The sequence below is a fragment of the Typopeltis vanoorti genome, chromosome 18 (assembly GCF_054136105.1).
Source record: "Typopeltis vanoorti isolate ZY-2024b chromosome 18, IOZ_Tvanoo_1.0, whole genome shotgun sequence".
In the NCBI taxonomy this organism is placed as follows: Eukaryota; Metazoa; Arthropoda; class Arachnida; order Uropygi; family Thelyphonidae; genus Typopeltis; species Typopeltis vanoorti.
Genome location: NC_143566.1, coordinates 2,624,598 through 2,652,298, shown reverse-complemented (window position 1 = coordinate 2,652,298; position 27,701 = coordinate 2,624,598). Strand labels below are relative to the sequence as shown.

The window sequence follows — 27,701 nt, the reverse complement described above, 5'->3', positions numbered from 1 at the left end:
TTGCATTCACCAGGTTAACAAAATGGGCACTCACTAACTGAAAAACCTCTTCAGCGTCTGTAATCCTCACACCATCTGGATTTATAAGAGTTATTCTTTCATATTCTTTCTTTCTTTTACTTGCAGCATATCGATAGAATTCTTGTGGATTGTCTTTAGTATGCAGAGCCAGTTTCTTTTCATACTCAGACTTTGCTTTCTGTACAACACTTTTGACTATTCTAGCCTGCTGCTTATAATTTTCATAACTGACAACATCCTTATGCACACGGTATTCCTTACACATCATGCTTCTCTTACGAATCTCTTGCTTAATAACATTAACATCCATTTGACAGCTACCTATTTATTCTTCAAACTCACGGGACACATTCTGATATCGCATCATTTAAGTATTGTTTAAATACTCCCCATGCACTGCTGATATTCTTCATATCCAGCAACCGATCCCATTCCACTGAAACTCAGTATACTCCTCAGTTGTTCATAACTTCCTGCTTTATAGTTGGCATATAACCTTTTCTGAATGGAATATTCATAAACTTAGTCATTTCCCAAGTGAGTACAGAATGATCACTGTCACCAACTAGAGGCAATTGTTACGTCTTTAACTGGAACACCCTCTGACACTATAATCAAATTAACACTTTTTGACCTTGAGTTCTATCTGTCACATGTTGCTTCAGGAAGTTGTCCCGCAACAGCTCAATAAACGCATTTTCATACTTCTCATAAGATTCTACAGCTACCCAATCATTATTTGGATAATTGAAGTCTCCCATTATGATTACTCTTTTCATACTCATCTTGTCTATTTGGTGATTCATTTCTTCATCACTAGCAACCGATCCACCAGGACTATATCAACACCCCCACTATGTAATTGATCTTGATAGATTCCACCTCACACCAGATGGCTTCAAACTCACTGCATATGAAATACTGTTAGTAGTAGTACTATAATCATAGGTCTCAACTCTAACTGGATTCAAATCATCCGATATCATTAGCAGTATGCCCTGTCCTCTCCTATTCTCTCTATCCTTCCTAAAAAAACTGTACTCTTGACACTCGATACCAGTTAGTAGGTCTGATTCTGATAGCCAGATGTCGCTAATGCTTAACCGGGGGTGCTTAAGGATCAAAGCTGTATAACTGAGAGGAGACCTCCACATAGCATTTAAAGGAATGCGGAGAACCGACCAGGGCTTCTAACCTAATGTCAATCGTCACCTTCTCGTGGTGCACCCTGTTGGGTATCTACTTGGATACTGATCGAACGAGGATGGGCTGGCAATTTGGGACTTAGCCGACCAAATTGTATTCTTATTGGTTAAACCAAAATAAAAAATGATGGTACAACATGACAAAAATTCATGCCAGCTGAGGCATCGACCAGTTAAACAATGCCCCCGTTGTTTTCGCCAGGGAACCAGGGCGAACAGCGAAAAGTCAGCTACTGGAACAAATCTGAAAACACACCCCAACTCGACATCACCAGAGTTAAAGATCGGTACTATCAACATAAGAAGCCTGAATGGCAAAGAAATGGAGCTAGCTGAGGAATTAGATAAGTACCAGATCGACATAATAGGGGTGACTGAAACAAAAAAGACAAAAACTGGTAAGATCTTTCTGAGTAATAAATACAAAATGTTATATTCAGGCAATGACAATCAAGGAAAAGAAGGAGTAGCCATAGTATTCAACACAAAATACGAGGCTAATCTTCTTGAATGGCAGGCAGTCTCAAGTAGAGTAATGGGGGCAAATATGAGAATGGGGAACTGGACAATGAGACTTATTTGTGCCTATGGTCCCACAGAAGGTTCTACTAAGGTAGAAGTGGAGGAATTTTTTGATGCTTTAGAAAAAGCAACAGACACAATGAAAAAGGAAAAGTTGGTCCTTGTTAAATAGCAGAGTAGAAAATGATTGTGAGACATACAAAACTATTTTGGGAAAATTTGGAGAAAAGAGCAAAGCTAATAATAATCGCAAATATCTGTTGGATTTCTGCTCAGGACATGGACTGGTTATTACTAACACCATGTTCCAACATAAAAATGTGCACAAATTCACATGGAAAGAAGAGACAAGGAAAAAGAAAAGTCTCATTGACTATGTTATTGTTGATAGTGATGTTTTCTTCCTGGTGCAGGACACCAGAGTGTACAGAAGATTTGAAATTGGAAGCGATCACTATTTAGTCTTGAGCAGGATAAAATTGAATTTCAAATTGAAAAGAATAGCATGTAAGAAAGTTTTAAATCGAATAAAAGTTGAGCAGCTCTCAGATGTGAACTGTAGACTAAAATACACAAAGATTATTGAAGAAAAAATGAAAGAGTTCGAGAACAGGAATCAAACCTTGGAGATTCAGTGGCAAGCCTTGAAGAAAGCCCTGATTGATTCAGCTAGAGAGGCATGTGGTGAAGTGTGTCTGCAAGGATAGAAAAATGAGAACTCCATGGTGGACACAGGAAGTTAAAGAGGCAGTGAAGGAAAAGAAGAAAGCATATCAAAAGTTCCTTGCAAATAAGTCAGCTTGTGCTATTAGAGAATACAGAGACAAATGCAAGAATGCTAAACACTGTGTAAAACTAGCTAAACAAAAGTCATGGGAGGACTTTGGCAAGAATATAGAAAATAAATATCAAGAAGGTGGGAAAATATTCTGGAGGTTGTTGAAAAAGCTTAGGAATGGAGGAAAGAGTGCTGTAAAAGGATTAAGAGATGATAAAGGTGACATGAAAATGGAAGAAAAAGATATCCTTGAAGAATGGAGTAATTACTTTGAAAAACAGTTAAATGAAACAAGCAGTGATGACAGCACAGTGGTAAAAAACACTGACCAGGCATGCAGTCAGGAATACATATCCATACTTGAAGTAGAAAAAGCCATCAAAGGCTTAAAATGTGGAAAGGGGCAGCAGGAGTACATGATATTCGACCAGAAATGCTGAAGTATGGTGGTATAAAAGTCTTACAGTGGCTGCATTGCATTGTTCAGAAAGCCTGGACAGAGGGACAAAATCCCGATGATTGGAGTAGAGCTCTCATAGTACTCATATATAAAATGGGAAATAAAACTGAATGTGAGAATTACAGAGGTATTTCCCTACTAAGTGTTCCTGGCAAGATCTATGCAAGTATACTTGAGAAACGATTGAGAAGAATTGGAAGAAAAACTGGGTGAAGAACAAGCTGGATACAAGAACAAGAAAAGCTTGGTGAAGAACAAGCTGCCAAATAGAGGCTGTCAGGATCAGATCTTCACTTTATGACAAACAGTGGAGAAATCATGGGAATATAACAAAGATCTGTATTTGAGTTTTGTCGATTTGGAAAAGGCATATGACAAGGTGCCAAGAGAGAAGCTATTCAATACACTACAGTTATATGGTGTCAATGGGGCATTATATCAAGCAATACTTATTAGTCTTTATTTGAGTTGTAAGTCAGCAGTTAGAATTGAAGGAAGTACAGGAAGAACGTTTAATGTTAAATCTGGTGTGAGACAAGGATGTACATTATCCCCTCTGTTATTCATTATCTATATGGATCACATTATGAAGCAAAGTGGTATTAAAGATGATATCAAAATTGGAGATGTTAATGTCAGCTCTTTGCTTTATGCGGATGATGTTATACTTCTAAATAAATCCGCTACAAGTCTGCAAGATTCTCTGACTAAATTCAATAACTGTTGTAATAGATATGGTATTAAGGTCAGCAATAAAATAAATACTTCTAAATAAATCCGCTACAAGTCTGCAAGATTCTCTGACTAAATTCAATAACTGTTGTAATAGATATGGTATTAAGGTCAGCAGATATGAGAGTCCTGAGAAAGATTAGAGGTGTGAACAGATGGCATCAAATGGCAATATCATATTAAAAACGAGGATATTAGGAAAGAACTTGACATTGTCAGCATTCAGGAATGCGTTAGCAAAGCTAATCTCAGGTGGTATGGTCACTTAAATAGAATGGGAGAGGAAAGATTAGTAAAACAAGTGTTCTCTGCCAGGTTGGCAAGAAAACGACCCAGAGGAAGATCAAGATATAGGTGGATTGATACGGTACAAAGTGCCTTAGATGATAGAAATATAAGATCTGATAATGTTGGAGTCTTGACAAGTAACAGACTTATTTGGAGGAAAATTGTAGATAGGAAGTTAGTAATGATGTAATTTTTTCATGTGGTACTATCATATCTGGTACACCCCTTGAGGGTACATGGCAGGAATTTGATGATGATGATGATGATGATGATGACATATTGACCGAGGCAACAAACTCTACCCCTTCGTTTCTGATACTCCTAGCATTTGTGTACAGACATAATAATCTACCTGCATGCTCTTTTGTATACTCTTGTGTACAGTCTGCATGACACAGCTGGACAATTGCAGATCTCTATTCTGTTCTACAGTCTTATACAGGTAGACATCTTTGCACATGTTCGATGGGTCAGAATCATATGAACACAAAGTCAAAATCGTTCTCTCCTTGTCAACATTTCCATGACAAAGCCCATTCCCGTTATTAACACACTTATATAACCTTGTCGCTCTTACACTCACATTCTCACCATTCCTCCCTTTTAGCTTCCCTGACTATCTGTGTCAGGTCTCATAACAGTTATTAGTTTTCCTAGACTTCTGATATCAAACACATGAAGGTGTAGGCCATCCCTCTCATACAAATCTAATCTTCCCTCAAACTCAATCCACACATCCAAATGGAAAGGAAAAATACATAACTAAATCGGACTGCAATATGTTCTCCTATTTCACATCACTTTAGTCAATTTTTAGTAAAATAAGCACTCACGACTTATGAATAAACACAAGTCTGTATATGATATATAGATGATGAATTCACTATTCAGCCTCATGGTGTGAACAAATTAGATACATTTCAGTGCACTTAAACAACCAACATCTAAAAGTTCATTTATCTACAGAAAAAGAAACCAACAGCTCTCCCTCTCTCTCACACACACACTAATTACACAACTACAAAATAGCTCATTATCCTTTGTTTATAGGAAACATACACACATTGGAAGGTACTTACACAAACAATCACACTATCACCAATTCAAATAGCATCCTCAAAACAATACAAGGAGAGCTAAATCTAATTGTTAGCTTTCCATAACTAGTATACATGCAGCCCTCAGTTTATGCTGGTTCAATTTACGACGATTCACAATAACGCCAGTTGCCTGCACGTGCTTTCTTACTGTAGTGTGGTTGACTGAGAAACGACGCTAGCAGACACTCTAGTGTTTGAATGTTTATTTACCGAGCTATTACGATGTATATGTATCAAACCTAGTTTTAATGTTGAATCTACCTAATTGTTCTATTTAATTTTTTTTTTACGTACATACGTATTTAAATTGATAAATACGTAATTACATATATGATTTCTGCACTTCTGTTACCATGTCTGATAAGAGAAGTGCAGAAAAATTAGCAGAACTTGGTGTTAAGAAGGCGCAGAAATCAATCACACTTGAAAAGAAGATGGAGGTGATTCGAAGAATGGAAGATGGACAGACACGTGTTAATGTCTGTAGAAGTATGAACTTACCTCCATCGATTGTTACCATAATTATGAAAAATGCAAATAGAATAAAACAGTCTGTGCAACAATCTACGGCAGCACTAAATGCAAAACATGTACATTATAGCAGGTGTAAACTTCATGAAAAAATGGAAAAATTATTATCATTATGGGTGGATGACTTGAATCAGAAAAACATACCTCTGATGCAGGCTGTTATAACTGAGAAAGCAAAAACAATTTTTGAGGATCTTAAAAAGACAAATGGAGGTGAAGAAACATTTTTAGGAAGCAAAGGTTGGTTCATGAGATTTAAGTCTCAAAGTAAGTGCCACAGTCTCAAATTATGTGGTGAGGCAGCAAGTGCAAATGTTGTGGCAGTGGCTGCTTTTCCTAAAGAATTTCAAGACTGTGTAGAACAAGGAAGTTATCCTCCTGATCTCATTTTTAATGTTGATGAGACTGGGCTCTACTGGAAAACACTGTCATCAAGCACCTTCATTTCCAGTGAAGAACGTTCCGCTCCAGGTTTTAAAGCTGCAAAAGATAGACTTGTGCTTTTGTTGGGTGCAAACATCTCCAGAACTTTGAAGCTTAAACCAATGTTGGTGTACCATTCACAGACACCTTCAAAGGTCTAAATGCCATGCTGCCAGTCTATTGGAAATGGAACAAGAAAGCTTGGGTTACACAAGACGTTTTTATAGATTGCTACACAAATTATTTTTGTTCTACCATGCTTTGCTTCTGTAAAGAAAATTATTTGCCAGCCAAGGCATTGCTTCTCTTGGATAATGCCCCTGGACATCCTCAAAACCTTGCTGAAGTAAGAACACCATTGAATGTCAAGGTTGTTTACATGTCCCTAAACACAACATCGCTTTTGCAACCGATGGATCAGGGGATTATATCAATCGTCAAAGCCTATTAACTCCGTATAACATTTATGGAAATGGTAAGAGTCTTGTACACTTCAGGAAAAACTATTAAAGACTATTGGTGGTCATTCGATATTTTGAAGGGCATTAACAACGTCGAGGCAGCTTGGAACGACGTGTCAGCTAAGTGTGTAAAAAGAGCATGGTGAAAACTTCTTCCAGCATTTATGCACGACTTCGAGGAATTAGAGCAAGAGGAGAATGTTACTGAAGATGTTATTACCAAGCTTGCGTGAGAGGTGGGATTGTATGATATTACAGCTGAAGATGTGACAGAAGTCTTAGAGAACCATGATAAACTGCTTTCCAATGAAGATTTAAAAGAATTAGCAGAACAATTAAGTCAAGATCCAAAGGAGGAGAAAGAAAACGAAGGTCCTCTGAGAGATATGAAAACGGCCAATTTACAGCGTATCCTTGCAAGCATAGAGACATTGACTGATGAACTATGCGAAATGGACCATGATTGGGAATGGCGTGCGAACATAAAAAGGAGTGTAATCGCATCTATTCGACAACGAACTGAACTCCTTAAAGAAAGAAAAAGAAAATCTACACAGTTAATGCTGGATATTTTTTTTTTAAAAAATGCAGGTGATCCGAAACCAGGAACTTCAACATAGAAATATGTAATATCTTTTAGAAGTTTCATATTTTTTGTATATAATTTTGTTTTGTTTTCGTTATTAATAATTTTATTTTAACAAATATATATGTGTGTATTATCAAAGCTTTAAATATAATAATATTACACATACTTCATGTGCATATCTTTTGACTGCACGGAACATAACTTCATACCTCCCATTAAAATTGGGTTTGTTTTACGCCGATTCAGTTTATGACCATTTTTTCAGGGACGGAACTGAGGCGTAAACCGAGGGCTGCCTATACTTTTTATTTTTTTGCAAAGGATAGTTAAATCCTAAAGCTGTAAATTATTTTTGACAATTATGCCTATTCAGACACTAATTTCAATAAGGCCATAGCAAATTCCCTATATAAAAGTGCCTTAAAAATATCAGGATGCTAAAAATACAAAACTTAAAAACAATCTTTAAGCATCCATAAAATTAAGAACTTCCTTATCAATTACAAAAACAAACAAATATTTATCAGATTAAATGCTCCTGCAAATTCTCCTATATATGAAAAATAAAATCTTAACGTTCTTTCTTAAAGTTAAGATAGTGGAACATAGATGCACAGTATTCATTTTCATATTTATATGTCAAATCTGTCTTCGGCCATTCCAGTGAGATCTATCACAAAATGAAAAGGAACTATGACCTCATTAAAAAAAAAAAAAAAATATATATATATATATATATATATATAGAATGAAAATATCGAAAATTGTAGTTGATTTTCATTCTCTTAATCAAGCATCAATCCTACTGAAGCCATCTCAACTATTAAACAATAAAATCTGATTATCATCTAGTCATAGATTTCTGCACTTAATATTCATTTACAATCACCCTGAAATATTTTTGTGGTAGCTTCAATTTAATTAGACATTTTTTTTTTATTTTTTTTAGTAGCTTAACCCCCCAACCGACCAGGAAGTATGTATATATATATATATATATATATATGTCCAGATAAATCTGGATATGATTCTGTAACACCTATTGAATAACATGGATAAGAAGTGCAAATTGGTCTCACTATTTCATCCACCTCGGCTGATAGAAAGGTTAAGCAAACTAAGGCTATGAGGCCTGTATATAATGTCTGTAAATGGGATGTTTTCTTTGTACTGGATCTGCAGGAGTAGAAACCCAAGTTTCTGGGAGACAAACCATACCACTTCCATAAGAGAGACTAGAGAAATCACTTTTAACTGATAAGTCCTTACAGATTCATTGTGTCCTATACAGATTAAAATATACATTTTTTTTCCAAGTTAGACAAGTATAATTTCACCTCTTTCTCATGACTGCACTAAAGATATGTTACATGACACTATCAAAGTCAAGATTAATGTTTGAATGGCAGCTGATTATCTTCATCACCACCCCTCCAATTTCTAAATAAGTATTAAACTAAACTACTCAAAAAAACTATTACAGTGTTCTTTGTGCTGTTATAGGACGTTAGAAAGCCTTATAAGCAATTGAGAGTATTTCATATACCACAGTGTTAAGGTGCAATGAATATTAATGTTTTTATATTATTTAGAAGCATGTCTAAAATATTGGCGTTGCAATGGTTATGGATATACAAGGTCAACACATTACTATATTCTAGAAAATAATTTGAAATTAACGTCATCTGAACTTTAAATAAAATAAGTTCTTTAACAGTGATTAATTCAATAAATTCTTGAAAAAGAATGATACATCAGTCAAAAGTTTCAGAACATGATAAATAGTTGTGGTATTAATATGCAGTTGTATTTAAATGTAACACATTGTTGCAGAAGCCCTGCTAACAAGAGTAAAATATAGAAGAATTAGTGAAATAATATCAGCAAAAAATTTTCAAAGTAGTGAGTGATTCTGTGTCGTATAGATCGACATAATTTTATAAATAAACACAATTGCATGACACGTGCCTTGGGGTTGATTTATGCCCTTGACCAGTCTATTCAATGAAAGTCTTGCAGTGGGTAGGGTTCCCAAGGAGTGGAAAGAGACGAAAATAATACCACTCCGCAAGCATGTTTCTAAGACAGAAGTCTCCAACTATAGGCCAGTCTGTATAACTGCAGTTGTGGTCAAGGTGTTGGAGAGTCTCTGATAAGAAATAGAATACAGAATTAGGTTGATGGACATGGCATTCTTTATGAAGGTCAGCATGGATTTGTAAAGGGTAGGTCCTATTTCAGTAATTTACATGCATTTTATGATAAGGTGACAAGTGTGTTAGATAAGAGAGAATCATATACAGTGATATTCTTAGACTTTGCAAAAGCGTTTGATAGATTTACCACATGATAACTTGGTGTACAAGCTGCAGAGGATGGGAATAGACAGTATATTGGTTAGATGGATCAGAGATTGGCTCTGTGAACGATACCAGAAGGTTGTGTATGATGCAGCAGTGTCTCAAAAAAGAAGGGTAACCAGTGGCATGCCCCATGGTTCTTTTCTTGGGGCCCCTGCTGTTTAACTTGTTTGTAAACGATATATCATGTGGACTGACTGGGGGCTTCAGTTATTTGCTGATGATGCAAAGTTGGGAGGAATTATAAGTAGCGCTGCTGATGGTGAATCCCTTCAGGAAGATTTAAACAGACTTTTTACTTGAATAAAAGAGTGGGATTGTAGTTCTGATATCAATAAGTGCAAGGTGTTGCATTTTGGACTGCAGAAATATAAGGTTATGTACTATATTGATGGTGCTGTACTGCAGGAAGTGGATGAGATTAGAGATTTGGGAGATTTAGAGATTTGACAGTAGACTGAAGTTTAGAGGGCATTTGCTAGGGCTGCAAAGGTTGCATACATCATAGTGATGCTATGCTAAGAAGTACTCTAACATGCAAGGATAAGGAAGTGGTTGTGCCACTGTATAAGGTACTGGTCATACCACACTTAGACTATTGTTGTCAGATCTGGTCACTTGGTTTTCAATGTGATGCAGAGACATTCGAGAGGGTCCAGATACGAGTGACTAGGATAATATCAGGAGTTTCGAATGTTGGCTATGGAGAGAGAGGTTGAAGAGATGTGGATTGCAGAGTTTGGTGGATAGGAGGAAGAGAGGTGATATGATAGACACGTTTAAGTTAGTAAGAGGATTTTATCACATTAATCCAGAAAAGGTTATAAAAAGGGTAGAAGGTGAGTGGGGAAGAACCAGAGGTTATTACTGGAAGTTATGTAAAAGTGTGGTAAAGAAAGGTGCGAGGAGTAGATTTTTTACATGGAGAATTGTCAGTGAATCGAATGCACTGCCAGAATGTGTTGTTAATGCAAGCAGTGTTAAGGACTTTAACACCCCAACCAGCTATGACGTCTATAGACATTCAGCAAAATCTGGACACTATTCTGTAACACCTATTGAATAACATGGATAAGAAGAGCAATTTAGTATCACTATTTCATCCACCATGGCAGAAGAGAGGTTAAGATTCTACATGATAAATATGTTGTCAGTTGAATGAACCTCCCATGATGAGTCTCTTAACTCCATGGAGGGTGTAATAATAATAACTTTCAAGCAAGAACATGCACAATACACGAATCAAACTTACTTTTCTAAAGAAGTCTGGAAATTATGGAAATTATTCAGTATAATACGGTCTGCCACATGCAAAGAGCCACATATGACTGCTAAAGTTGTATCTGGTTTGTCTGCCTATAAAAAGAAAACTTCTCTTTTAATAAAACAGATTTCTTAACATTAGTATTTTTCAAAAACTTCTGTTTCTAATAGCATATTTAATTAAAAAAAAAAAAAATATATATATATATATATAAAACTAAAATGCAATAAAGATCAACATCAAATTCCTGACATGTACCCTCGAGGGCTGTATACAGGATATGATATTACTACATTAAAAATTTACATCATTACTAACTTCCTATCTACAATCTTCCTCCAAATCAGTCTGTTACTTGTCATGACTCCAATATTATCAAATCTTATATTTCTATCGTCTAAGGCACTTTGTACTGTATCAATCCACCTATATCTTGGTCTTCCTCTGGGTCGTTTTCCTGCCAACCTGGCAAAGAACACTTGTTTTGCTAATCTTTCCACGCCCAATCTGTACAAGTGACCATACCACCTGAGATTAGCTATGCTAACGCATTCCTGGATGCTGACAATGTCAAGTACTTTTATAATATCCTCATTTTCAATACGGTATTGCCATTGATGGCATCTGTTCATGCCTCTAATCTTTCTCTGGACTCTCATATCTGATCTGCGGTCTCTAATCTTTGGTCAAGTGTTTTACTTCTGACCCAGCTCTCGGATCCATAAGTTAAAACTGGTTTGAACACTGTCTTGTTTCTCTCTTATTCCATATGAATTTATTCAATTGAATTCCTACCATACCAGCTTTGTTGATTCTGTTGTCTATTTCCATATTTAATTTACCATCTTCACTAAAAATCGTGCTTAAGTAGCTGAAATGTTTTACTTGTTCCACAGGTTCTCCGTTCACAACGCAGTTGACATTTTCAACTATTCTAAATATTTTCATTGTCTTTGTCTTTTTATTGCTGACCTTCATACTATATCTACTACAACAGTTATTCAATTTAGTAAGGGAATCTTGCAAACTTGTAGCAGATTTATTTAGAAGTATAACATTGTCCGCATAAAGCAAAGAGCTGACATTAACAACTGATATCATGTTTAATACCACTTTCTTTCATAATGTGATCCATATAGATAATGAATAACAGAGGGGATAATGTACATCCTTGTCTCACACCAGATTTAACATTAAATGTTCTTCCTGTACTTCCTTATTTTCTACTCAAATAAAGACTAAGTATTGCTTGATATAATGCCCCATCGACACCATATAACTGTAGTGTATTGAAGATCTTCTCTCTTGGCACCTTGTCGTATGCCTTTTCCAGATTGACAAACCTTAAATACAGATCTTTGTTATATTCCCATGCTTTCTCAATTAATTGTCGTAAAGTGAAGTTCTGATCCTGACAGCCTCTATTTGGCCTGAATCCAGCATGTTCTTCACCAAGCTTTTCTTCCACAATTCTTCTCAACCGTTTCTCAAGTATACTTGCATAGATCTTGCCAGGAACACTTAGTAGGGAAATACTTCTGTAATTCTCACATTCAGTTTTATTTCCCTTTTTATATATGGGTACTATGAGTGCTCTACTCCAATCATCGGGAATTTGTCCCTCTCTCCAGGCTTTCTGAACAATGCAGTGTAGCCACGGTAAGACTTTTATACCACCACCATACTTCAGCATTTCTAGTCGAATATCATCTAGTCCTGCTGCCTTTTCACATTTCAAGCCTTTGATGGCTTTTTCTACTTCAAGTATAGATATGTATTCCTGACTGTATGCCTGTTGAGTGTTTTTTAACACTATGCTATCACTGCTTGTTTCATTTAGCAATTTTTCGAAGTAATTACTCCATACTTCAAGATATCTTTTTCTCCTGTTTTCATGTCACCTTTATCATCTCTAACTCCTTTTACAGCACTCTTACCTCCATTTCTAAGCTTCTTCAACAACCTCCAGAATATCTTTCCCCCTTTCTTGATATTTATTTTCTATGTTCTTGCCAAAGTCCTCCCATGACTTTTGTGTAGCTAGTTTTACACAGGGTTTAGCTTTCTTACATTTGTCTCTGTATTCTATAAGAGCACAAGATGACTTCTTTGCCAGGAACTGTTGATATGCTTTCTTCTTTTCCATCACTGCCTCTTTAACTTCCTGTGTCCACCATGGAGTTGTTCTGATTTTTCTATCCTTGCAGACAACTTCACCACATGCCTCTCTGGCTGAATCAATCAAGGTTTTCTTCAAGGTTTGCCACTGAATCTCCAAGGTTTGGTTCTTGTTCTCGAACTCTTTCATTTTTTTTCAATAATCTTTGTGTAGGTTAGTCTACAGTTCACATCTGAGAGCTGCTCAACTTTTATTCGCTTTAAAACTTTCTTACATGTCATTCTTTTCAATATGAAATTCAATTTTATCCTGCTCAAAAGTAAATAGTGATCACTTCCAATTTCAAATCCTATCTACACTCTGGTGTCCTGCACCAGGGAGAAAACATCACTATCAACAATAACATAGTCAATGAGACTTTTCTTATTCCTTACTTCTTCTCTCCATGTGAATTTGTGCACATTTTTATGCTGGAACATGGTGTTAGTAATAACCAGTCCATGTCCTGAGCAGAAATCCAACAGGTATTTGCCATTATTATTAGCTTTGCTCTTTTCTCTAAATTTTCCCAAAACATTTTTGTATGTCTGACAATCAGTTCCTACACTGCTATTTAGATCCCCAACAAGGACCAACTTTTCCTATTTCATCGTGTCGGTAATTTTCTCTAAAGCCTCAAAAAGTTCCTCTACTTCTACCTTAGTAGAGCCTTCTGTGGGACCATAGGCACAAATAAGTCTCATTGTCCATTTCCCCCATTCTGATATTTGCCCACATCACTGTACTTGAGACTGCCTGCCATTCAAGAAAATTAGCCTCGTATTTAGTGTTGAATACTATGGCTACCGCTTCTTTTCCTTGATTGTCATTTCCTGAATATAACATTTTGTATTTATTGCTCAGAAAGATCTCACCAGTTTTTGTCTTTTTTTGTTTCAGTCACCCCTATTATGTCGATCTGTTACTTATCTAATATCTAATTCCTCAGCCAGCTCCATTTCTTTATCGTTCAGGGTTCTTATGTTGATAGTACCGATCTTTAACCCTGGTGATGTTGAGTTGGGGTGTGTTTTCAAAAAAAAAAAAAAAAAAAAAAAAAAAAAAACAGATGCTAGACTGACAAAGTAACAAATAGCAACACAATGTTTACTAACTAATTAAAAAATACATATAACTTATGAAGAAGCATGTGTGCAAGTGCATACTAAGTTTGTTTGCTCTGCATTACTGAGCAAAAAACAAACATTGTATTAATATTATCTTGAACTCTTGACAACTGGACAACAAGTTTTCTCACTAGAATAGAGAGAAAGAACCTCAAAACTGCAAAATTCATTCAAATTCTTAACATTCACAATACATTCTGGCAATGCATGCATTCCACTTATCCACATCCCCATGTACCAAGAACAAACAGATCTGATACTTGCACATTATTGTCATATTTCAGCAAAATTCATAAACTCATTACAATAGAAGTTTATTTTCCACTTGGTTATACTATATTTAGTTTAATTTAGTTTGATTCTTTATCCAAGTGTAGGCAAACAAATTTTGCGCCTCAAGTAGTTCAGGACTGAGGCTACTTGTAGCAAAGGTGGGCCAAGCTCTCATCTTAATCCTAAACTTCCAACATCTTTCTCTAAATACAGAGTAAATTAATAATAAGGTGGTACACTGTTTGGCAATTCGTATAAGTAAATATGACCTCTCCATTGCTTCTGCCTTAGTATCACCACTTCTGGGTCTGCCTCCCATTGAAGAGACCTCAATAAAGGTCGAAACCGGTCTAGGTAGTGTCCCTTCCCTTAATGCATAGCATTATACATGTTGTCCGCAAGGAGATGTGCTTTGCATTATGGGAAATAGTGAGATAAGGAGTGATGAGAGCTTGGTCCAGCTTTGCTAAGAGTTGCCTCAGTCCTGAACTACTTCAGGCGCAAACTTTGTTTGCCTACACTTGGGTAAAGGATTAAACTAAATTTATTATATCATTACAATGGAGAAACACCAGTATTCACACAATGTCTATCATACTTCTCTGTATAATCATTCACTGGCAAGATGTTGAAAGTTTATTTTTCACAAGGTTAGACCATGAAAAATTTAGTTTAATCCTTTATCCCAGTGAGAGCAAACAAAGTTTGCACCTGAAAATATCTTCAGGACTGGATATAGTGTTGTACTATCTTACCTGCCTAAGTAGTACAACACCAGGCAACTCGTAGCAAAGGTGGAGCAAGCTACCGACTTTCCTATCCCAGTATCTCCCATAGTGCAAAACACATCTCGTGGATATGTATACTGTTATGCATTAAGGGATTGGCCACTACCCAGACTAGTTTCGACCTTTACTGAGGTCTCTTCAGTGGGAGCCAGGCCCAGAGTTGGAGATAACAGGCAGAAGCAGTAGCAAGATGACCTTGCAACTGCTTCTGCCTGAATTGTATTAAAACATTATCTTCTTAGGCTCTTTCTCTCATTTATTCTTACAGTTTTCTTTTTGGACCTCTTTTTTTCTCTTTTCAGTTCAACTAATATCTTGCTGTTTCTGCATCCTTTCAATCCTGCCCTTTGTCCTATAAAGGACAACATGATAGAAGAGATTAAGCGACTGGAAATGATGAATGCAAAGCAAACCAGAATAGGAGTGAGAGAGAGTTATGAGAATGATAGAATAGAAATAGTAGAAGAGAGGGAATGAGAAAAATGCAAGGGAGTTCTGGAACCAGGGACGGAGAGATGACAGGACAACAGGAGAACACAGAAAGAAAGAGGAGAGAGTGTGAGGGATGCAAGTGAGCAAGGAAGGAACAGAGTGGTAAGAGGTGTGATGTATGGAGACTTGATGATTTGTGGTAGCAAGATAGAATTGCCTGAGGAGTTTTTGCTTGGCAGCACGATAGAAAGTGTGGCTATGGTAATTAAGCAGGGTGAAAGGTGGATGAGATGATTGCCTTGAAAGGCAGCGTGAATCGGGGTGGCAAGAGATACAAGATTCGTGCATGAGGTTGGACGGAAGAAGACTCAGAGTAGATAGTGTGTGTGTGTGTGTGTGTGTGTGTTGCCCAGGTATGAGAAGAGCATTAATAGCACTGGCCAAGAAAAAAAATAATAAAAAAATTCTGCTGATTATGATCTCACACTTGTTTTTGACTAATTTGAGTGCGCTGATTTCAAATATCAAACCCATTTTTTTCTATCACATCAGGTTTTTCCTCTATGGCATTTTCTTTTTGCTAATTTGTAAGTTTTTGATAGTTTTAAGGAGGCAGTACTATTTAGAGGATCAAAATAATCGATCTTTTAATATTATTTTCTGAAAGTATGTACTTTTAAAAATCTGTTCCTAACTTTATATCAAGAAATTCGAAAAATTCCCGAAAGTATAGCCTATTATTCAAAGCGGTGCGCAGATCAGAATCAGAGCGCTCACCGCTCTCGCTTGTTAGTAAACGAATAAATGCGTAAGAACCTGCAACGGCATGTACTGGCACTTTGAATGCGAGAGAGGCCGATAACCGACCTAATACATTTAGGTGATGAAAAGTAGGCGATGACAACTGCCTAAAACAAATGAATGATATATGCGTCATAGCGGACAAAGAACGATCAAAATGAGTCATTCGTTCATGAAAGTATGATGAGCGCTTATAACGTTTCAATAAAGTCTCTGGCTTTTTTTGTCTTGTTAATTGCATGTTAGTTGGCAGTGAAGAAAATACATCATGTCTACTACTCGAAAATGTGTCAATAGTGTAGATTCCTTCTGCTACATTTGTGGCAGCTTTACTGTTCCCAGTCAAAGGACAAATATCACTGATTTCATTAAGAAAGTGTACTTTGCATACTTTGACGTAAAACTTGCAGATCAGGACAATTCATGGGCTCCAAATAAAGTGTGTAAGTCATGTGTGGAAAATTTACGACAGTGGAGCAAGGGAAAACGCCAAAAATTAGATTTTGGCATTGCAATGATTTGGCGTGAACCGAAAAAATCATGTAGATGATTGCTATTTTTGTTTAGTTCAGACTTCTGGTTATAATAACAAGAATAAGAAAAAAATTGTGTATCCAAATCTCAACTCAGCAATTCGTCCAGTTGCTCATTCCAATGAAATAGCCGTGCCAATTTATAAAGGACTTCCTTTACTTGAGAACGAGCATGATCGGGATATGCTAGATATTCTTGAGGAGCAAGATCCGGATGTTGATTTAGACAATGAAAATTTAATTTCTAGTTCTGGACCGCAACATTTTACTCAAGCGGAATTGAATGATTTAGTAAGAGATTTGGGCCTATCAAAGGAATCATCGGAATTGTTAGCTTCAAGATTAAATGAAAAAAACTCACTGGAGCAAGATACGAAGATAACTTTTTCATTGCAGCAGGGAAAGTAATCTTGTACAATATTTTAAACATGAGTGTGGGTTTGTTTACTGTCACAATGTGTCAAGTTTACTAACTGAAATGAGTGTTGTACAATATCATCCAAATGAGTGGTGTTTATTTATCGACAGTTCAAGCAGAAGTCTCAAGTGTGCCTTACTACACAATGGGAATGTATATGGCTCAATTCCTATTGGTTATTCAGTCCACTTAAAGGAAACATATGAGGACATTAAAAAGGTTCTGAAGTTATTAAAATATACAGACAATAACTGGATCATCTGTGTGGATCTTAAAATGGTGAACTATTTACTTGGCTTTCAAAGAGGATATACAAAGTTTCTGTGTTTTCTATGCTTCTGGGATAGTCGAGCTAGAAACCAACACTGGAGTCAGAACCATTGGCCTCTTAGAATATCCTTAAATGTTGGAGAACACAATATTATAAATCAACCTTTAATCAACAGAGAAAAAATAATTTTTCCACTTCTACACATCAAACTAGGTCTTATGAAGCAGTATGTTAAAGCTTTAGATTTACAAGGTGACTGTTTCCAATACATATGTGAAAAATTTCCACGACTTAGTTATGAAAAAATTAAAGCCGGTGTATTTGATGGACCGCAAATTAGAACTTTAACTAGAGACCCAAATTTCATCAACTCTATGAACGAAACTGAGAAAGAGGCCTGGACTTCGTTTACGATGGTTGCGAATAATTTTCTTGGAAACAAAAAAGCGTGCAATTACAAAGATCTAGTGGAAACAATGCTTGAAAATTTCCAGCGCTTAGGTTGCAACATGAGCATAAAGTTTCATTTCCTATATAGTCATCTTGATATATTTCCCAAGAATTTAGTTGCTGTAAGCGATAAACAAGGCGAAAGATTTCATCAAGACTTAAAAACTATGGAAGATCGGTACCAAGGAAGATGGGATTCTCACATGATGGCTGACTACTGTTGGAGTATTCAAAGGGATTGCCAAAACAGAACACACAGCAGAAATTGCTACAAACAAAAATTTATTCCCTGAAACTCACGTGTAAGTAAAATTGTTATTTTTTTATAAATATTCTTGTAATTTTTAATGAATATTGTTAAGTAGTTATGTATCTAATTATCGGTCTCTCTCGCATTCAAAGCACCAGTACGTGCTGCTGCAGGTTCTTACGCATTTATTCATTTACTAACAAGCGAGAGCAGTGAGCGCTCCGATTCTGATCTGCGCACCGCTTTGAATAATAGGCTATATCTTCGGGAATTTTTCAAATTTCTTGATAAAAAGTTAGGAACAGATTTTTAAAAGTACATACTTTCAGAAAATAATATTAAAAGATCGATTATTTTGATCCTCTAAATAGTACTACCTCCTTAAAACTATCAAAAACTTACAAATTAGCAAAAAGAAAATGCCATAGAGGAAAAACCTGATGTGACAGAGAAAAATGGGTTTGATATTTGAAATCAGCGCACTCAAATTAGTAAAAAACAAGTCTCATATAAAAGTCAGCAAAAATTGTGTTGTCAGCAAGACTGTGTAATTATCGTCTTTCTAATAGACTACAATCCAATGTGAAAAGAATTTCAATACCCTACCTTAAAGGAACCTCTCAATAGTGTTATATAAGAGGGTGGTCTGAAAAGTTCTCGGCCTAACAATGAACGAATTTATAATTTCAAACTTATTTTTATTTTTCAACATAATCCCCCTTAAGACTAATACATTTATTCCAGTGATGCTCCAGCACCATTATCCCATCCCTGTAGTGGTTCTCAGTAAAATCTGCAAAATATCCCTCTAAAGCTGCAATCGCCTCTTGATTCGAAGAAAAACGCTGACCAGCGAGGAAGAGTTTTAGTTTTGGGAAGAGATACAAGTCAGAGGGAGCCAAATCTGGTGAATAGAGTGGATGTTCCAACAATTCATAGCGCAGATCCCTTTGCCAAAACACCTTTGTGGGCAGGTGCATTGTCCTGATGAAAGATGGTTTTTTTCTTCTGCAAACCGGGTCTTCTCTCACGAATATAATATTCCACGGTTATTGTTTTACCCTTTTCAAGATAATTAATAAACAAAATATCTTTAGCATCCCAAAACACCAATGTTATGATCTTTCCTGCTGATGTACCCAATTTTGTCTTCTTTGATGCCGAACAACCGGCATCTGTCCACTGTTTGGATTCTGGTGTGTAATGGTGAATCCAAATCTCATCCATAGTAATAAATTGACACACAAAATCAGTTTTATTCTTGTTAAAATGCTCCAAGCACTGTTCAGAGATTTTCATGCGAGTGCATTTTTGATCTGCTATGAGCAAGCACGGCACCCATTCTTGCATAAAGCTTTTTCATATGCAATTCTTCATGCAAAATATATCCTACACGTTCTTTTGAAATGCCTATAGTCACAGCAATTTCATGCACTTTGACTCACTGGTCATCCAATATAATATCGTGCACTTGATCAATGATTTCTGGTGTCGTTACACTTTTTGGACATCCTTCACATGGATCATCTTCAAGGCTGGTACGGCCACATTTAAACTCGGCAGTCCATTTCTTAATTGTCGAAAACAAAGGAGAAGAGTACCCATTAACTTTTATGAACTTCGAATGAATTTCTTTTGGTGTTAAATCACCTTTTACAAAGAATTTTATAATTGCACGATATTCAATATTATCCATTTCAAGGGATACAGACAACACTTTTGCTTCAGACAGCTGTATAAAACAAACTACTTGATAGAACGACTTGCAATTTCACATGGATGCTTATGACAGATGTACCAACTTAGAAAAAAAATCTTGTCGATAGTGTTGCCATCTATGGTCGAGACCGAGAACCTTTCAGACCACCCTCGTAAATAGCATAAATAGCATGAATTCTTCACATCTATTACACTTCCTTCAAACCACTTCAGAAACTGTCTTCCTCCTTATCTAAAAAGGATACATTACCACCTCTTTCCTTACTAGCTGACAATTAGGGATAAGAATTAAAGAACATGAAGTATTACACTTCTTGATGAGCTTATATGTTGCTAGACGTACTTCTAATTTTTTTAGGAAATAATAACATAAACTAAACTAATCATTATAAAAACTGTAATTAATAACTACCTATATTTCAGCAATGTTACATTGCCATCTTCAGAGATCACAAAACAATATGTGCACACAGGCACTCACACTAAGCAAATGAGGCCGAAGAAAGGAAAGCGAAGGCAGTCCTAGAGTCCTAAATGGGGGTGTCCCCTAGCAGGCTAAATTGGGTTGTCTTGGCTGTTGGGCTAATGATCTTAGAATGTATGCCTCCCAAATTTGGGGTAGCCTAATGCACCCAAATTTGTTGAGGTTTGATAAGTTTTTCAGAGTTGAAACTGACTCGAGGAATAATCTTTTGTATGTGTACTTGCTGTGGTGTTATAAAGTTGCCTTCTTCCAGCATATTCTGTGGTGGGTATGTAATGTATGGTCAGAGAGTCGTGAGTGGTTGTATTGGTGGAATCGAATGTAGTCCTTGTGTTCGGATATCCTGATATTGGTTGTCCAGCCAGTTTGGTCATAGTAGAACAGTTTGTAACTACAAGGGACCTGGTATACTCCAGGTAGGTCTAGGGTAAGTGGATGATCTTTGGTGAAGAAGATAACAGATGCCAATTTCTTATATGATTTGTAACTGGTTGTTGGATCGTATTTTCTTAGGATTTTTGTTAGTGTTTTAGATGAAGCCCAGATATATGGAATGGTGATAGATTTAGAGTAATCTCTGCTATGAAGGGGAAGTTGTGGTTAACTGGTTTTAATATATTTTGGATTTTTCGGAAGTTGTAGCCACTGGCTAAGGAAATGTTAAGGATATGGTTAAGTTAAAGGCATTATTATCTGAAATTAATTTGTCCCTGTTATATAGGTTTTTATAATCCCATACTGTTGAAGGAGGGGGGGGGGTGACTGCTGGTGAATGTAACTATCTGTATGTGTAGGTTTTGTGTAAACAGAAAAAGCCAGGGATCCATCAGGCTGGTGAGTAATCAGAGTGTCTAAGAAAGGGAGACTGTTGTTGTTTTCCATTTCAAAGGTAAAATGGATCATGGACTGTTGACTGCTTAAGTGGGCTGAGAAATTGTGGAGTGTATTCAGGCCAAGTGGCGAACACATCATCCACATAGCGTAGCCAAACAGTAGGTTTATGTGGGGCAGAGTTTAAGGCTTTTTTCTTCAAAGGTCTGCATAAAGAAGTTGATCAGGAATGGAGAGTGGAGAACACATGGCTGTTTGTAGAATTTTCCATGCCCAACAAAATAGCCTGAGTTCATTGTGAACTGAAATAAGGCTGAGATATCAGCAGGAAACTTGACTTGGATGAGGTTTCAAGTATCTTTCAGTGGGACATTGGTGAATAAGGAGAAGACATGAAAACTGACCATTATATGCCAGTGTGTTGGAATGAGAGATGTTCTATACTGGCTTTAAAGTGTGCTGAGTTTTTTGTGTGTGTGAAGGTGTGTTTCTAGTATATTGTATGAGCAATTTGGTTAAATGTTTGGCTAATTTGTATTGCCAAATTTGTATTTCAATGCCATCCACAATGAGATAATGATGTATATTTTGCTTATGGATTTTTGGTAGTCCATATATCTGGGGGGGGGGGGGAAGAGAGATTCTAGAGTTAACAGGTTTTAGTCTGTTAGTCACTTCTACAAGCCAAAAGGTAACCTTTTTAAGGAGCCTCTGGAGTGTTCTGATTTGGGTGCTAGTGGGATCATATTCTATAGGGAGGCAGACAGAACAATCTAAAAGTAAAGAGGCTACATCCAGTCTGATGGTTGGGAATATGGTTGGAAAGGCTGCAGATACCTCCATTCTACCTGTAACATAATTTCTTTTGCAGGGATCTTTTTCAGTGAAAGAAAAGTCATGGCCATGTGCAAGTGCACTGATTGCTTCAGGGTAATAGGTTTATTACTGTGTTAAGAGGTAGTTGAGGTTTGGAAGCAGAGTTCTTTTGTAGACTCAAATTTTTTATGTGGCAACATCATATTCTTTGAAATTCTTTTTCTGCTGAAGCATTCAACTGTTGCCACCTGTGTCCTCTTGGCCAACAACAACAATGCTATTCATGTAATAGAAGTACAGCTGGCTGCAACTATAAATGTCGACCATGGGATCATCCTTTCCAATCTCTCAATAGAGGGGGGACAGTCATGAGTTCTCCACCCCTTGTTAACTTCTTTATGGAGACCTTTGAAGAAAAAACCTTAAACTCTGCCCCACATACGGCCACTGTTTGGCTACCCTATGTGGATGACGTGTTTGCCATTTGGCAGCATGTCCTGGACAGACTCCAAAATTTCAGAACAAACTTAAGCAACCAACACTCCCATGATCCGGTTTACCTTGGAAAAGGAAAATAACAACAGTCAACCTTTTCTAGACACTCTGACAACATGCCAGCCTGATGGATCCCTAGCTTTCTATGTTTACAGAAAACCTACACATACAAATAGATACATTCACCATCAGTGAATGTATCTACCTGTATGCATCTACCCCCCTCTCTCCCAACAATATAGGATTATAAAAACTTTATATATCACTGCAAAATTAAACAGTTTAGATAACAATGCCCTAACTACTAAACTTAATCATATCCTTAACACCTTCTTAACCAATGGCTACAACCGTCAAAAAATATTCATCATGCGTATCAAGGATTTAGGCCTAGCATGGCGTGTTCCGGCCGTAGAAGTCATTGTTGAATCGTTTAAGAGGAAGCCCTGGTTTTCTTTTTCCTAATGGCTTGTACTTTAAGGCTTGTTTTTGTATCTTTCTGTTTTCATTCTTTGAATGCGTTCCATCCATTTATGTTTATATTTTTTAATTTTTTCTATTACTGGTTCTTGGTTTAATTCTTTCATAATTTCTTCGTTTCTTTTGTGATCAAATAGGGTATACTTTACAGTTTTTCTCATAAACTTCATTTCTGCTGTTGTTAATCTTTGTTTGTCTTTTTGTTTTATTGTCCTGATTTCACTTCCATACATTAAGACTGGTTGGGTTAATGTATTGGATACTTTTAGTCTGGTTTGTTTTTGAACTAGGTTTGGTTTAAATATAGAATTAATTACACCTGTTATTTTTAAATATTTTGCCATTTATATGTTTATATCTTTTTCATTTTCATATGTGATCATACATCCTAAGTAGTTAAATGAATTCACCTGTTCTAAGATCTTGTTATCTATTACTATTTTAGTTCTTGCTGGATCTTGTCCTTTAAAGGCCATAGTTTTTGCTTTTTCTGTTGATGTTATCATACCATAATCTTTGGCTATCTCATTTAGATCTAAAATAGCTTTCTGTAAGTTATATTCTGAATTTGTAATTATTATTTGGTCATCGGCAAAAAGGAGAGTGTTTAAGTTCACTGTAGGAGAAAGTTTAATTCCTTGATGTAAATTTTTATTCCATTTTATTATTATTTCATTTAAGTAGATATTAAAAAGAGTTGTGAGAGGGGACATCCCTGTCGGACCCCTTGGTTTATCTCTCTCGTATATGATAGCTTGTGATTTAATCTTATTTGTATTTGATTATTTTCATATATACTGATAGCTTTTATGATATTATTTGGTGTTTGTCTTTCTTTTAATATGTTAAATAATATGTTTCTTTTAACTTTGTCAAATGCTTTTTCAAAGTCAATAAATGCAATATGTGTTTCTAAATTGTATTCTCTTCTTTTCTCTATTATTAATTTTAGGCAAAAGGCTGGGTCTATACATGATCGTCCATTTCTAAATCCATTCTGTACTTCTAAAATGAAGTTTTCAGAATATTTCATTAGTTTGCTATTTAAAATTCTGCTATATATTTTTAACAGGAATTTACTATGCTTATACCACTATAGTTTTTAGGGTCATCTCTACTGCTTTTTTAAAGATAGGAATCACAATTGCTTTTTTCCATTCTGTTGGAGGGGATACCAGTTGAATAAATTTTATTTAAAAATAGTAAGAGTCTTTCTTTGAATCTTGTTCCTGCGTATTTATATAGTTCTGAACCTAGCTTATTTTCTCCAGGTGATTTTCCGTTTCTTGTTTCTTTCAGGCTGATTTCTAATTATTCTTTAGTTATTTCCTTTTCATTTTCGTTAATTGTTTGCAAGTTGTCTTTTTTAAAATATTTGTCTGTCCACAATTCTGTGTAGTAATTTAGAAATTCTTCTAATTTCAATTCGGTGTTTAATTTTATGTTTTCTTTGGTATCTGTATTTAGGTGTTTCAAAATCTTATATACATTGGGTCTAATTTTATATAAATCATGTTCTAAATTAGAAACAAATTTGTTCCATGATTCTCTATGTCTTTTTCTGACTTCTCTTTTAGCTATGGCTCTTATTCTTTTATATTCTATATGAAGTCATATATAAGTCAAAAAATATTAAAAGCAATTAACCACCAACTAACCACCCCCCCACAAAAAAATCTTTCACCATTCCATATATCTGGGGTACATCCGAAAAACTAACAAAGCTCCTAAGAAAATAGTCACAAATCACATAAGAAATTGGCATCTCTTATCTGCTGCACCAAAGACCAGCCACTTCCCCTAGACCTACCTGGAATATCTTAAATATATCCTTAACACTTCCTTAGCCAGTGGCTACAACTTCCGAAAAATCCAAAATATATTAAAACCAGTTAACCACAACTTCATAGCAGAGATTACTCTAAATCCATCACCATTCCGTATATCTGGGCTTCATCTAAAACACCAACAAAAATCCTAAGAAAATACGATCCAACAACCAGTTACAAATCATATAAGAAATTGGCATCTGTTATCTTCTTCACCAAAGATCATCCACTTACCCTAGACCTACCTGGAGTATACCAGGTCCCTTGTAGTTACAAACTGTTCTACTATGACCAAACTGGCTGGACAACCAATATCAGGATATCCGAACACAAGGACTACATTCGATTCCACCAATACAACCACTCACGACTCTCTGACCATACATTACATACCCACCACAGAATATGCTGGAAGAAGGCAACTTTATAACACCACAGCAAGTACACATACAAAAGATTATTCCTCGAGTCAGTTTCAACTCTGAAAAACTTATCAAACCTCAACAAATTTGGGTGCATTAGGCTACCCCAAATTTGGGAGGCATACATTCTAAGATCATTAGCCCAACAGCCAAGACAACCCAATTTAGCCTGCTAGGGGACAATCCATTTAGGACTCTAGGACTGCCTTCATTTTCCTTTCTTCGGCCTCATTTGCTTAGTGTGAGTGCCTGTGTGCACATATTGTTTTGTGATTCCCTGAAGTTGGCAATGCAACATTGCTGAAATATAGGTAGTTATTAATTAAAGTTTTTATAATTAATAATTTAGTTTACATTGTCATTTCTAAAAAAATTAGAAGTATGAAGTATTACACTTTTGGAATACAACAATTCTGACCTTGCTTCTCACACTATTGACACTTGGTACAGGGTTCTCTGGAACCAGACAAGACTTCTTCATTCCAGCAAATGCAAATCTGATCATTATGAAATCGTCAAAACTTCAACTGCTGAGAGTGCATAACATCTATCAACTTTTACAATTGTTCCTTTGAACTCTAATAGTGTAATCATGTACTTTCAGCTATGACCACGACATGAGCTAGTACATGCATGCTTTATGACTTATTGTGATTTGTGCTTTGAATGTAGTTAACAGTCAGTCTCCCTGATGATGTCCACATAATGTAGTTACTGAATAAAATTGTGTATATTTTTTTTTGTTATACATGTAAGATGCGAAAGTTTTTAAATAAAATAATGCTATATTGCAAAGAAAGAAATCTTTAAGAAGCTTTTCCCTTTCTTTCTTCTACTCCTCCCCTGCCTTCTCCCACCTTCCAAAAACAGGCAGATCTAATTACATGTTCAAATCTTTATTTACAGATTTGCACACGTAATTAGAATGCTGGTTTGAAACTCACCCAATTTAAAACTCAAGAATTCTATGTTGGAGAAACATTCCATATTTTCAAAACAAATTTTGTAATATGTACAGGACTCAGTATAATATGTAATTACAATGAAATAAGTAAACATGACAAAACTTACTTAGATAATTTATTTAGATGATCCTAATATTCTCATACCCATAAAGCAAATTGTTTTAAATCACCTAAATTAACTAATGGTTGTGTACACAACTTCTTTTTTTTATAATAAATGCTCATAAAAATCTATTTTAAATAAGTTCTAAAATAGATAAAATCTATTTTAAATCCTAAACGAAAGCAGGAAAAATAGCTGTAAAAATAATAAATATTTTAAATTTTAAAAAAATGATGCTTGTTTAAAACAGATACCTGAATCCTTTCTGAAATAAGATGATCTAACCACCCTGTATTGATTGTATTCACTTGAAAATCCTCCGTTTCTAATAAGGTAATAAGATATTCCACTGTAGTCCGAAAGTCTCCTCTTATTGACAGCTCCTTCAGAGCAACAACCAAATTCCTGCAAATTATTGTTTTGTTTTTAAAATTCCTAAGCAATAAAAATAACATTAAAAAAAAAATATAGATTTGCAGTAAATAGTGAAAACACAGTATATTACTTCCTATATTCTGTGTTGTTTTTAGGTTTAGTTCCTGGAATATTTAACAATATCAAAAGAGAAGGAATGATTTAGATATCAGTTTAACTTCTAATGTTTCTTCTCAGTCACCGAGACATTATAGGGGATTATAATATAAATTGGAAAAAAATACATAAGTAACGCTAAAATGAAATATAGTAAAATAAAGTCTATGTTTCAGTCTATTTAGGAAAAGAGCCTTCTATGGGTACCAGTAAGAAGACTATGTTGTAACTTGGGATGCCTAAGAATTACAGTTTGTATAACATATCCATACTTATTTAAATTAGGGTGGTTTTTAAAAATAAAAAAAAATCCTTTCACGTGAGAACTTGCATTCATAAAGGGAGATAAACCAATAGCACATTAATAATGAAACTAGCCTAAGGATTTGCTTTACTTTTTATTAATATTTCTTAGAAATTTAATTTTTACATAATTCAGAACCTGCTCTAGATATCCAACATAGAATTTTTCAAGTCACTACAGGCTTCCATCTAATAGGCAGTGTGGTGGTCGCATGTAGAATGATGGAATTCATCTCCCACCTAAAGACCATCACAAATATTTATGTCTATAGCATGATTCAGACCTGCAGCCTATTGGAAAGAGGGTTTGATCCTGTATGGTGACGAATGTATACTCTGCTAGACCTGACTGTCCATGGTCATAACTACAGGTGTATCTTTTTTATGTTCTTAAGCAGATGTTGGCTGATCTTTCAGTTTGCTCATAGTGATTTATGGTATAAACACCACCAAGAGGGGGGAAAAAAAATTATATATATACACAGGCA

At 35.7% G+C, this 27,701-nt stretch overlaps 1 protein-coding gene across 1 annotated transcript in view; it reads right to left on the bottom strand.

The window, feature by feature from the left end:
- Nucleotides 1-27,701, bottom strand: part of ACC (acetyl-CoA carboxylase) — a 1,393,224-nt gene that overhangs the window by 1,041,664 nt on the left and 323,859 nt on the right. The window contains exons 15-16 of the mRNA XM_090408519.1: nt 26,634-26,784; nt 10,723-10,826 (exon numbers count right to left, since the gene is read on the bottom strand). Of these exons, the coding sequence (XP_090264645.1) occupies nt 10,723-10,826; nt 26,634-26,784 (255 nt within the window). The remainder of the gene's footprint in view (nt 1-10,722; nt 10,827-26,633; nt 26,785-27,701) is intronic.